Source organism: Cinclus cinclus, chromosome 23 (genome assembly GCF_963662255.1).
Source record: "Cinclus cinclus chromosome 23, bCinCin1.1, whole genome shotgun sequence".
NCBI lineage: Eukaryota > Metazoa > Chordata > Aves > Passeriformes > Cinclidae > Cinclus > Cinclus cinclus.
The window spans coordinates 6693424-6707034 of NC_085068.1; the positions used below are offsets into that span (position 1 = coordinate 6693424).

General features: G+C 49.4%; 2 protein-coding genes across 2 annotated transcripts in view; both read left to right on the forward strand.

Moving 5' to 3' along the window:
* CFAP74 (cilia and flagella associated protein 74) overlaps positions 1-6311 on the forward strand; it is a 35797-nt gene extending 29486 nt beyond the window's left edge. Inside the window, exons 30-39 of the mRNA XM_062507673.1 lie at positions 169-278; positions 636-691; positions 932-1051; positions 1267-1419; positions 1723-1852; positions 2430-2584; positions 3387-3525; positions 4215-4333; positions 4776-4910; positions 6198-6311. Coding sequence (XP_062363657.1) covers positions 169-278; positions 636-691; positions 932-1051; positions 1267-1419; positions 1723-1852; positions 2430-2584; positions 3387-3525; positions 4215-4333; positions 4776-4910; positions 6198-6311 — 1231 coding nt within the window. The remainder of the gene's footprint in view (positions 1-168; positions 279-635; positions 692-931; positions 1052-1266; positions 1420-1722; positions 1853-2429; positions 2585-3386; positions 3526-4214; positions 4334-4775; positions 4911-6197) is intronic.
* A 5182-nt stretch (positions 6312-11493) lies between these two features.
* Positions 11494-13611, forward strand: TMEM52 (transmembrane protein 52). The gene is made up of 3 exons (XM_062507794.1): positions 11494-11525; positions 12762-12931; positions 13301-13611. The coding sequence occupies exons 1-3, from the start codon at positions 11494-11496 to the stop codon at positions 13609-13611; spliced, it is 513 nt and encodes a 170-aa protein (XP_062363778.1).

Here is a 13611-nt window from a genome sequence, read left to right on the forward strand (position 1 = left end):
GTAGCTCATCTCTGCTCAGGCACAGTGCTCACCGAGCCCTGTGCTGTGCTGTCACACCAGTGCAGTGACACCCTGTGACTGGAGCAGATCCCTGGCAATTGTTGTTGTCTCTGCATGATCCCAGAGCTCTGCCCTCTTATTCCCCAGATCCCTTTGCTCTCCCTGCAGCCCTCACAACACCTTGTACCTGGAGCTGCACTGCCCTGCTGTGGCCCCTCCTGTTCTCATCGCTTCCGACTCCGGCATCAACGCAGCCAATTTTGGGGATGTTTCTGTAGGTATGGAATTTGAATTCTGGTTTGGAGTGGCTGCTCTCTGACCGTGAGTTCTTCCCAGCAGAGTTTTGCATTCTCAAAAATCAGGATATAAATTAGCCCTTAGTGGGTATTTAGGTGGAAAACAAGGAACCTCTGGCCAGCTGAGGCCCATGAAAGAGCAGAGCTGACCCCCAAACATGGACCTGGAAGCCCTGGAAGTGAGTGGCCCAATCTGAAAGCATTTTGGTGAACTTTGAGTAGTGCCTCAGCCACAGGCCTGGGATGAGTGTCAGGTCCAGGCAAGAGCAAGAGTAAGGGGGAGGAATGGAGACCAGAGATGCGCACCCTCATTTTGGGAAGTGTTTTTATTCCTTGCAGGCCACAGAATTATGAAGAGAATTACCCTAGAAAACATCTCCCCAGGGAAGCTGGAAGTATCCTTGTCTGGATCCCGTGAGCTCAGGCTTCAGCTTCTGCTTAATCAGACTCTGTCTCTGCAGGAGGAACTGCTGAACACTAAAGCACCACCTCATTTTCTCTCAAGAGTTATTGATCTCTCAAAAGCTTACAGATGCTTAGTTCAGATCAATGACATGCAGACAATATGTAGAATCTGTTCTCATATCTTTTTTCTCAATCTTTATGACTTTTTTCCTTGAGTTGCACTGTTTTAGCTGAGATTCTCAGTTCTGAATCCCAATGGTCCCTTCCTGTTGGTCAGAGCAGTTGGAATGCTTGAGCCAGGTGAAAATAAACCCCTCATCATCTCTTTTTGTCCAAGTGAGGATAAATGGGTGAGTAAAAGATACAACAGCAGTGGGGGAAAGGAGGAGAGATGCGACAGGTGAGTAACACACACACGTTACCAACAGGAAAAACCTTTGCTCCCTGTCCCAACATTTGGACCTTGTCTGAGTTCTGGGATGGCTCTCTGGGAGGGGTCAGCTGGAGGGGTGGGGGTTCCCTCATTCCCTCAGCAGATGGACTAATCCAGGCACCCTCTGGGCAGTTCTTGGAAACTCTGGACATCCAGGTGGCAAAGACCAACCTCAGCCTGCGCCTCTCTGGGCACGGGGTGGTGCCAAGCACTGAGTGCTCCGTGGGAGAGGTGCTGGACATGGGATACATCATGGCCAGGGACGTGGGGACTGCCACAGTCAAGGTGAGGCTTCTGTTCTGAGCTGCAAAGCACAGCAGGAGTTCTTGTGAGGAGGAAGACAACATAAACTGTCTCCTCACAGATTTTTTCCAAGTGTGTCAATAACCAAGTGCAGTATTTGATGGGAAGTGAGGGTTGGTGTGGCACGTTTTGGGCAGCACTGGTTGTGCTTCTGGTGGCATCTGGGGACACAGAGCTACACTAATGCAGCAAAATAAATTCAGCCACTTCACAAACTATGGATCTTACAGGCCTGAGAATCAATTTCCTTAATGCAAATGCTGTTGTGTGAATGAATGTCCCCAGATAAAGAACACTTCCAACCTGACCCTGCCATTCTCTGTACAACTGGAGTCACTCTCACCAACACGGGACAGAGACAGGCAGAAAATTCCATCCTTTCTTACGTCCTCTCTGCAGAGAACAGAGATTGTTGGTAAAGTTTCTTTTATTCTTTCTTCTGCTAAAAACTCAGGAGGTGTAAAGCAGCATCACTGTGTCCTCTTAGATACACATTGTCAGACATGGGGCATCACAGCCCTGAAATTAAAGATTTCATTTTGCTCCCCAGTAGGAGCTGTAGTAGTTCTTTCAATATAAGGAGTTGTAAATTCATGTAGCCTGAGCAAATACCCACAAGTAAGGAGACATTAGTGTTTAAATCTAAATAAACCCACACAGTAATTGCATATTAAAGATTACATTTAAAGATGTCCATCTCTGTAAAAAACACATCAGAATAATAGGAAGGGTTGGTGATGCTGCTTCAGTTCTCTGGAGATGAATGCATCAAACTGATGGATGGATGGATGGATGGATGGATGGATGGATGGATGGATGGATGGATTTATCTGATTGATCTGGTGTTCTTAACACCCTGTTTTGCTGCAAAGCCATCTATCAGTTCTTATTTATTTGCTGCTACAACAAAAATTAAATGGGTTTAAAATTTATGAAGAAGTAAAACAGAGCTGTCCTCCTTTCTTACCTGTATCCTCATTTTTATTTACCAGGAACACAGAACTATAATGGCTTCAGTGTGTTCAGTGTCTCTCCGACAGAAGGAAAAATTGAGGCTGGGAGGAGCCAGGATTTTGTTGTTACTTTCAGTCCTGATCATGAAAGTCTCTACTATTCTGACCATCTCAAGGTTCTGCTTTTTGGCAAGGTGAGACAATCAAGATTATGAAAACAGTCTAAATATTGGATGAGCTGATGTAGAGAGGAAAGGGCACGTTTGGGGCCCTCTGACATTTTCAGGTTTAGCTATTCAGTTGTTAATTGGCAAAAACGGTGACGTGGGGTCCATCCCTGTCCTCTCCCACGGCACGGCCAGGAGGGGACGGGAGCTGAGCACAGCTCCAAGGGTCCTGCAGGGAGCATTTCATGGCAGAGCAGAGGGGAGAGGGGAGAGGGGAGCTCCACGTGCCCGGCACGGCCCGGCAGGAGCAGGAGTAGGAGCACCAGGGAGCAGGAGCTCAGTGCCAGGTTCCATCTGCGGAGCTGCCCTGGGATGCTCGGGCAGGATGAGCAGGTGGCCGCGCCACGGGCAGCCCTGGGCCCCTGCCAGGACACCAAAAGTTGGTGCAGAGTGACCACTAATGCCCAGCAGCAGCACTGCAAACGGGCTGCGGCTGAGCGAGAGCTGCTGCTGTCCTTGCAAGCTTTGGGCTTGCAGTTAGGAATGACCCAAGTTCGGCAACAGAAACGTTTAGCATCTTTTAGCGACTTTTGTATAAATAGTTTGTCCGGTGCCCTCCTGAGGCACATTTCCCAGGTTGTTTAAAACAGAAGTGCCAGAGTGGCAAGCTCAGGGGCAGGTGCAGAACTCCTGCATTAGAGCCCAGGATCATTGGGACCGCTCACGTGGCAGGTGATGCCACGATTTCCTGGTGCTGCTGGGTCGGGTGGCAGCGTCATTCAGGTGACATGAGCTGTCACCTGCATCCAGGACTTTCTGTCTCACCCAGCAAACAGCCCACGAGATCCACCTGAAGGGTGCAGCCAGGAATCACCCCATGTTTGTGGAGGGGGGAGTGCCCCTGGATGTGCCTGTGGAGTCCTTGGCTGTGATCCCACCTGTGGCACCACAGAAAGCTCTGGAAGGAGGTAATGTGCCACCACTGTTTATTATTGACATGGGAATTTATTTATTATCAGACATGGGAATGTTCCTCTTCCTTTAAGAAAAAAGGAAATTAAAGACAAATTTTCCAGAATCATAAAATATAAGCATTATGTTACAGCATATATTCATAAGACACAAAAACCACAAGAAACTTTCTCTTATAAAAGTTTTTCTCTTTGTTTTAATGCAGTTCTATCTTAATTATCATCTTCCACCTCTGCAACTTCCCTACAAAAATGATTAAAATGTAATACTACTATGAAGCATTAAGATGCATTTGTTTTCTGCCACTTCTCTGAGGTGTATTAAATGTTTAAGAAATTATTTCATATATTATCACATATCCTGGATTCTCCTATTTGTCCTGTTATGAAACTTCCAGGAGTTTGAAGTTACTCTTCCTTAATTTCTTAGGACAAGGTCTGTGTTCAGAGACAGCCTGGAACTTGATAAACAAGTAACAATTGTAGTTTGCAATTTCAAATTATCCAAACCCTCCTTTTCCTTAATTCCTTACTAACTCTGTAAAAGGATCCCTTTATCTCTGCCAGCTCCTGAGTTTGCCACATCACTTTGTTTTGAACCATCCTGGTGCAATTTGGGTTGGCTCCAAACTGCCAAAGGCTCAGTTTTGGCTGTCTCAGAATTGACCTGGTTGATTTTTGTTTAGGGCCACAAGCAGTGAGGTCCCTTCTCCTGCTCCTGGAGTACGTGGAGGACTCAGCAGAGCCAGCCAGGGCAGAGATCACTGTCGGGGCCATGCAAAGTCCTCTGCTGGCAGCCAAGAAGGTGAGGGAAATAAAACCTGCAGGTTTGTGCCAGGTGCTGTATGGGATCCCAACAATGTGCAGAGGGCTGTTCATTCCTCCTGTCCATAAGTCACAAATTCATAAATTTAAAAAAGCAGCTTTCAGAGTTTCTGATAAATCTTATATCACAAAAGCATCAGTGTTTGAAAAGATTGTTTTTCAGGGGTTAATATAAGGAATTAGCATTATTATACTAAATCAGCAACAAATTTAGTCTAGCGCTTGCTTTCTCAATTCTGGAATACAGAATTTTGAGCCCAGAACTGAATTACGGTCCTGATCCTGTTATTTTAATGGAGTATTCAGTGACAAGGTGACACAATGAACGTCACAGTGGACAGACGGAGTTTCAAGGAGCAGCTCGGGCAGGGGCAGCGCAGCCTCTGCGGCCCAGGGGTGACCGTGGGGTGTGTCCGTGCCAGGCCGTGGAGTTCAGCCTGGACAGCGGCGCGGAGCTGCAGCGGGCGGGGTTCGCGCTGGACGGCCCGAGGGGAGCCCTGGAGCGCGGGCAGCAGCAGCGCATCGGCGTCTCGTGGGTGCCACCTGCCGACCTGCAGGTGAGGCACCGGGCCCCGGCGGGCGTCACACGGCGGTCCGGGAGGGTGTCACACAGGGGTTCCGGAGGGTGTCACACAAGGGTCCTGGAGGGTGTCACACAGGGCTCCAGGCAGGTGTCACATAGGGATCCTGATGGGGTGTGACCCACAGCTCTGTTGGGGTGTCATCCAAAGCTCCTGTCACAGTGTGACACCAAGGTTCCCTTGGGGTGTCACTCACAGCTCATCTTGGGGTGTCACCCACAGCAGCTGCTGGGTGTGGGCAGCACAGGTGGCTGGGACACAGCTGGGTGACAGCTCCTGTGTGGTCTCTGAAGGAGCAGGGGCAGTACAAACTCTCCTTTGGGAGCAGAAGCTGGGAACAATGGAATGATCTGGAGCCTTCCTGTCTCCTCAAGGCTGTGCTTGGCTGTGTGGTGACAAGGACAGGGGTGAGCCACTTGTATCCCAAAGGAATTCCTTCCTGCAGGTCACAGTTACAGAGCCCAAAGGCCAAAGTGCTGCTCTTAACAGGCTCTGGTACCCTGAGTGAGCTCTATGGGGCCCTGGGACAGAACTGCTGCAGCCCTGACTTTACACGGATCACTCTCCAACATATTCCTTTGCCATGGGCTGCCTTTGCTTTGGCACATTCCTGGACGTCAGTGGAGCCTTTGGATTTTCCACTTTAGGTGCTCCATTTCTCTGGCTACTTCTGCCTTGTATTGTAGAGGTTGGATATGGTGTCCCAACAGCTCCACGGGGCTGTGATTGCCCTTCCTGATTCACCTCCTTGGGCATTCGTGGAGACTGGAGGCATTGACTCCCCATGTGTGGGATGGCAGAATGAGTAGCTGGTTCCAAAATTTAAAAATTTCTGCCATCACAAGCAGAAAGAGGCAGCAGAGTTCATGGCAGGATGCATCCAGTCCACGTCATGCCTCTTGGTAACCCCTGGGTCTTGCACAACTCTGAGCACTCACTGGGGGCTGACAGGATCCGTTTCCTTCCAGCCCTCTCTGGGAGCTCTGAGGTTGCTGCTGTGCTCAGCTCCATGGCTGTGACGTGGGGACAGTGTCTGTGGCACTCTGGGGACAGAATGCTGAGTCACTGTCATACCTCACTGGCTGCAGCATGCGCATCACTTGGGGACAGAGAGGAGCCAGCACAGTGGCTGTAACCTGTCACCTGTAGCTATAACTGGTGCCTTGAACACCGAGATGTGAAACATAGAGTTTAGAAGGTGATCAACTCGTGTCTCCTATGTCCAAAACCCCAGGCTGGTTTTCTGTGTGGTTCTTTCTGCAGACCAGTGAGCCCCCGCTTGTGTCAGCCCTCCTGACTGTCAAAGGTGACATTACAGAATCCTACCGAGTCCTGCTCATGGCAAGAGTTGTGTCTGCACCTGCTCCCACTGCCTGAGGGATCGGGCCAAGTGGAAAGGAAGATGGAGGTTGCATTACTGAGTGATCTCTGGATCTCTGGTGAAACATGAGAAGATTTTGAGATTGTTGCGAACAAGTGAGAGCAGCAGGGATGTGGGAAGGAAGGGCCATGTAACATTTCTGTTCTGTTTCACCCAAAGTTCTCTGTAAACTCTGGTGCCAATAGCTTCATTTTCCAGCTGACTCTGTGACAATAATCTTGTGTTAGAAGAATTACTGAGGGCCCCTGCTGTTAATCCCCTGTCTCCCAAAGGTGGGCATTCCATCAGGAGGAGTATCTGGTTTACATCCTCATAGGTGAGTTTCTTTTTCCAATTTCAGATGATTTTTGTAGGATTTGGAAAAGCCTTGACTTTTTCTCTTTTAAGACCAGAATAAAGTTTCTGATTCAAGCCTTCTCCAGATCATTTGGGCAGTCACTTCTACAATGTACAGTCAAATCTGCCCTAAAACACATGGTCAAGGGAGAATATTCCTCTGCTGTTGCCTGGATGTAGTCAGACACTTGCCAGAGATACTGGCTGTCCAGGAACTTTGTATTTCTAGATTTGCCTTCTGCCGAATTCTGGCTGAGAGCAGAATCCTGCTGTTTTGGGGAAGCCAGAATGCCCTGCAGGTGGAACTTCTGTCAGGAAGCAGCAGCCGGTTCAGGGCAAGTGCAGAGCTGGAGAATGGAGGAAGCAGGAAGGCAGCAGCCATTAGACACAGGATAATCCTGTACATCTCCTATCACACTCTTTCCTGAGTCACAGCCAGTCTGTGGCAAAGTTCCCTCCCCACCACTCCGAGGGTGTGTTGCCCTTTGGCCCCTGGAGCTGTTAAATCCCCAATTTAGGTGATGCAATCAGAAAACAGAAACGTTGTTTGTAAATATCCCTGTGGTAACGAGGGAACTGCAGGAACAAGCAGGGAAGTAATTGTCACAAGGAACTTTTTAACCAGGCTCCCCTTGGACAGAGGAGATTTGTAGGAGTGAAGAGGGGGTTCCTTGTATGTCCATCCAGTGTTTGATCCACTGAGATGTATTCTCATACAATAATGGATCGGGTGCCTGTGGAGTCACTTAACTCTTCAGTCTAAAGACTGCAGACGCTGAGCAATCCCAGTGTCCTGGGGTGGGGAGGAGCTGGGGTGGCAGTGCCAGCCAGGGACAGCTCTGTCTTCCTTGGAGGCCCTGGCTGGTGCTGCTGGCACAGCTGGGCAGGCGCTGGAGCTGGGCACAATGGACTTTGTGTGCTGGCTGCCCTGCAGCCCCAAAAGGGTGAGTAAATACCACTACATCAACTAAAGCCACTGCACACAGCACTGCTCACTCAACAGTGACCTCATGGCAGGGGAGTTGTCACTAAGCAAGGAAGGGAACAGCGTGTGGGAGTGCCTTTCAGGAGCTATTTCAGGCACTGAATTTGTGGCTATCCGTTGTGTGAGGATCCTTCAGAGTTCACTCCTGGAAACCAAAAAGTGATGGCTACTAACAAATCAGTCTCCAGACTCTGGTTATGATAACCATACAGAGTGCTGAAAATAAGCGTAACATTATCAACCAGGAAATAACACTCCTGTCTTAGGAATCTTCCACTTCACAGGGGTCAGCTGCTGAGAAAAAGCATCCAGAGGATGAAAATAAGTAGAAAATTAAAGAATTATGTAAAGACAGTGTCACTGGTGCCCTCACAGGGTTAGTCTGGATAAGGAGCAGCTGAAGGACCACTGGTACCCAGCAGCTCAAGGTGAGCAGAGGTGTCACCCACTGCACTTGCATTCCTGGGACTGAAAATAAAATAATAAACTCTCCCTGTAAAACTCCAGCTGAAGTTCTGTAAAGCACTTATGGGAATCTGAACATCTTTTAGTCCCTTCCCTAAGACAAAGTGATCATATTTGACTTCTTGGGGGCACAATGGCTGCTCAGGCAGGATTGGGTTTCCCTCTCTTGGATTGCTTTGTTCTTTGGGGACACAGAATGTGAAGTGCCAGCTCTCACATGGGCCAGCACTTGGGCAATGAGAGACACAGGATGATGTGGAAGGGAAAACACATTGTCTGATGTGGACAAGCACACCCATTGGGAAAGTGTGAAGACTGCGCTGCTTCACCTGGGACTCTACTACAGTTTCAAAAGCAAAAGCACAGTTACTGTGTCTGCAAAATGTAACTCAGGATGTTCCAGTGCCCCTCCATCTCCAACAGAGAGGTACCACAATTAGAATCATCATGATGCATCCTGCCATGATCAGAGATGCACACCTTCAGTTTACTGAAAATGTAGGAATTCTGTGAGGATGCTCCTACCCACACAATTCTCATGTACAATGTGTGTTATGTGGAACAGCTTCTTGATATTCCTCCAATGAACAGAAAATTGACTGGGACAATGAAGATGGAACTATTCCCTGCTAACTCAGACACACAGAGCTGATCCAGAAGTAGAGGGTTTGCAGGCAGTTCCAGAGAGCTGAGCTGGTGTGTTCTCCTGGCATGGATCAAAGCCAAGTCCTAGTGCCAGCAGAACCTCAGCACAGCCCCTGCAAGTTCATCTCTTGGAAAGGCACTGTTCAATTCTGAGGTTCCAAAGTGGGTTATCCACAGCCATAGCACTGGGCATTAAAACTGCCAAGTGACTCCAAACATGGAACCCAGTGTTTGTTTCCATGTTACAGTACTCCAGTAGGGATGAAGCTGTTATTGTGAGGACAATATGGAAAATGTGACCTCAGAAGTATTTCTTCATTTCCTAGAAGCTGAAGTTTTCTGCTCCTCTACCTCCACTTGTGACCATTTTGCTTTGAAACTGAATTTTGCAACTGTGACTATTCTTGGGTCCCTGGAAACAAGCTCATGCTTTCAGGTTTGGATCTAAAAGCAAACATGAATTTCATGGCATTGATGCAGTTCTGGTTCAATGAGCAATTCACATCCATGATCTTAATAATCCTTAAAAGTAAACCCAGCTCATTTGTAAAGCAGAAAGTAAGACAGCAAGCACTAGTCATACACATTTATTAATTCATGTTCTGCTTCTCCAGAAGTGACTTCAGTGATTGCTTCACACATATGAGCACAGGTTTCCCCAAATGAGCAATGGCCCCATGACCCTGAGCAGTGCTGGAGGAAAACAATGCAGTCACTTTGTCACATGCCATTGCTGAGCCTGGAAACACTGCGTTTCAGTTCTAGGAATCAAAAGAAGGGAATATCACCTGGTGCTTCCCAGGCATTGTGTCCATTGGTGCTCCCCATGGAGTGGCTGCCCCTGACAGGACACCAGGTGCCACCAAAGCCACTCCATCACTGCCCTCCTCAGCTGGACACGGAGGAGAATACAGCAAAAAGCTCATGGATGGAGACAAGGAATTTATCCATCTGAAATGTTTGACGCAGTTAAATAGCCTGGAGCACACCGATCCTAAAGAGCCGTCAATACCTTTTCAGTCGTGCTTCATGTGTTTTAACAAGACTGTTTTATCTGCTCTTCTAAACATTTGTTTCTGACTCATATATTTCATACCAGGTTTCTCATTTCTTTATTTCTCCTTCAAGTCCGTCTGACACGGCAGAGGCTCAGAGGGTGTGTCCAGCTGCTGCACAGCTGATGGGCTCTGTTCTGGTGGGAGCATCGCGCGCAGTCCCGAATCGCTCCGGGGAAATCTCTGCAAGCCGAGCTCTGCCCTGCATCCCCTCCCTGACCTCTTTATCCCCAGATAAAGGGGCAGGGACAGGGACAGGGACAGGGACAGGGACAGGGGCTGGGGCAGGGACAGGGGCAGGGGCAGGGACAGGGGCAGGGACAGGGACAGGGGCAGGGGCAGGGGCAGGGGCAGGGACAGGGGCTGGGGCAGGGACAGGGGCAGGGGCAGGGACAGGGGCAGGGACAGGGACAGGGACAGAGGCTGGGGCAGGGACAGGGGCTAGGACAGGGATAGGGACAGACAGGGACAGGGACAGGGGCTAGGACAGGGACAGGGTGTGAGGCAGGGGCAGCTCTGCCCGCCCGGCCCCGACCCCTCCCGGGGCGGGCTCAGGATCCGGGGCCGCGGGGCCCGGGCGGGGCGGTCCTGCCGGCTCCTGCCGTGCCCTGCCCCGCCGAGGCTCTGCCCCCCCGGGGATGATGCTGGTTATTTACTGCGCTGCCCAGCACGGGCTGTCCCCAGGGCTCGGTGTCCCCTTTCAGCGCCGGCCGCGTGTCCTTGAAGCGGCGGCGGTGGCTGCCCGTGGGCTCCAGGGACACCGGCCCGCAGCCTGGAGCCTCCCCAGCACATGCAGCAGGGACGCGAGGCACTTCTCCTCCGGCCACCTGCTGATCCAGTCCCGGGGTCCCCCTTTCCTAAGCGTCGCTCTGTCCTGGGAACAACTGTGAGAACTCTGCCCGGTGAGTAACCACTGCCTGTTCCCAAACTTTTCCCACCGTGACCAAGTGACATTCCCACACCAGAACGGTGACTCGCTGATGGCCATCCCTTACAACATCTTTTTTGATCTCTAAGACAATCAGCAACTTTTAAATTTCACTTGGCTGCCCTTGCTCTGTGGGTTGAGGTGAATGGTTCTCTCCCAAGGCGACTCCCAAGTGTCACTCCTGAGCAGTTTGCAGATGCTCTCCTGTGATCAGAACCACTGTTGTGGTACAGGAAATCCATTGCAGGAGGTTCAGTACACGCAACCCTGCTGTGGCAGCCGTGCTCCTGAAATGTCACAGGAGCTGCTCTCTTTTTGTACTGCACTAGAACTGAAAAAAGCAATTTCTGGCTGCACTGGAGCAATGGAAAAACAACTTTAAAATATCTGGTGGACACAGGCAGTTGTCTAGACAGGCATTTTCAGACAGGCCTCTGGTATGAGGTACCTCATCTCAGTTACCTTTAAAAAGCAATCATTTGGTTTTTTGGGAATCCTGCACAAGTCATTCTCTCTCTCAAGCAAAAGTAAAGCACCATTCCATGAAAACATTCATTGATTCAGTAGCAACTTTTACAGTGGGATTATTTGCATGTTCTCATCTGGAGTAATGGTACGACCATGAAGAACAATCTAAAGTGGTTTTGCTCCATGCTCTTACTTGGTGCTTTCCCCTTTCCACCCCAGGGAAGTGCATTCCCTGCCATACATGCACTATTTAAATCAGTGAATCATCTGCCTTCCTTCACAGATGCCCTCAGAACATGTCTGATTGGACAAGTCTGTGGTATGTCTGGTAAGTCAGCTTTTAATCTTCCTAACCCAGAACCATTTGGAAGTTTTTATGAGAAACTCTTGGAGCAAGGCAATGGAAACGCTTCTCTGGGGCAGGATCAGGGAAGGGTTTCTCTGTTTCCTGAGAGCTGCCAGAGGAATGGAGTGGACGAGGCCTGGGGCATTGGGTGTCAGGTGGGGACCAGCATTCACCCAGGGCTATGTCATCTTTCCCTTCTGAGTGCACTGGAGTTGAACTCAAGGGCTTGTTTGTTCTTCCTAAATAGCCAGGGCGTTGCTGGCCATTGGCTCTTCGCACAGGGCGGCTTCCAGCAGGGATTTGCTGGGACGTGGCCCTGCCCCATCCTCGAATCGCTCCCTTCTAGGGGCCGGGAACTGTCACCCTCTGCAGAGCTCCCCTTGGAGCTCCAGCCAGCACAGAGCTGAGCACGAACTGCTGAGAGGGGGAAACAGGGGTGAGAGAGACAGGGTTCCAAACAGGATTCATCTCCTACCTCCCACGTGTTATAGGTGCCCTGACATTGTTTTCATTGTTTGCATTCTGTCCATACATTGCCTTTGGTGGCAGCACACGGAGTTGATTACTTTTACCTCCTTCAGTCTGGAGCAATTTTAGTTGATACACACAGCTGTTTAAAAAGACACAGTTACCAAAAATGCATGGAGAAGGCTTCTAAAAGCCTCCAGAAGAGGGAGTGTCAGATTGAGAAACAGAGGGGTGGCAAGGTGGAGTTCCAGGGGAGAGGAAAACCTGAAACACAGGTATATCAGTCTAGGTACACTATAAATTGTTAAATTATAAACTTCCTTAAGCAAAAGCTAGAGATAGAATTGTGTTTTCAAGGCATAAATATAATTTAATATCATTTCCATGCTCATCTATAAAGGGAGGCCCTAGACTTGTGGAAGCTCGTGCTTGTATTTCCCTCCAAGTACAAACCCTTTCTTGCTGTGGAAAGCAGAGCCGTTGTCCCTGCACAGAAGTTGAAAATAACCCAAAATAGTGAAATGTTACAGCACCTGTGAGCCAGCAAGGGTTGTACTGATGGGCAGCAGTTCTTCAACTTGTGATTTGAGTGTTTGTGATCCAATTTTCTAATCCAGGATCCAGCACCCATTCAGAACTAAATCAAGGAGGCTTGGCCTGTCCCCCAACCATTTAGAGTGGAATTATATTCTGGTTTAGAAGAAGTGAAACATAAGCAGTGGAGTGATGGAGTTTCCCCCCCTCCTCCAGGTTGATCTTGCTGCTGGTGTTCCTGCTCCTGCTCTGTGGGGTCTCAGCGAGCTGCATCAAATTCTGCTGCCGCAAGAAGAGGCTTCCAGCAGAGACCTTCCCCCGGCACCCTTGTGACTTGGCAGTGATTGGCTTTGACAGTGACAGCACCGCCCACAGCACAGTGACCTGTGAGTGCCCTGGGAGCCACCTGCTCCATGGAGCATTGCTCCTGAACCCGTGCCTGGAATTCCGTGTCCAGCCCCTGCAGGAATGGGAACTCCCAGTGAACTCCCAGAACTACTCCCAGCCCCAAAGGGTGGGCATGAGAGGTGAAGAGAGGGATCAGGGTGACACTGAGTGACAGGAGTGACTCTGAAGACCAGGAGTGATTCTATATGGGCAGCTTTATACATACATAAAAATGTATACAGTGCATTTGTTTTGAAAACACAAAAGTTTGTAATTTCCTGGAAAAAAAAAAAAGCAGGATTAGCTCTTTATATATCAGTGTTCCATGCAGGTGTTTAATTTTGATTTTAAATTCTTTTTCTTCACAGCATACAGCTCATGGCAGTACCCTCCAAGTGTCCAGATTCCTTTGGTATTTGTGGATATGGATAAGAACACTGTGTCCCCTCCGGCTTACAGCCTCTATGCCATGGACCTGCCACCTTCCTATGATGAAGCTGTTCAAATGGGAAAGCAAGTGGCATGGACAAACCAGAAACTTAATGACATCCCAGAACAGGTGACACCAGGTGGGCTGAATCCCAGCCAGTCCCCACCTGACACAACCAACAGAGATCCAGCAACACAGGCAAATTCAGAAGATTCAGAAGATGCCACAAAAGAACAGCCACAGGTCTGA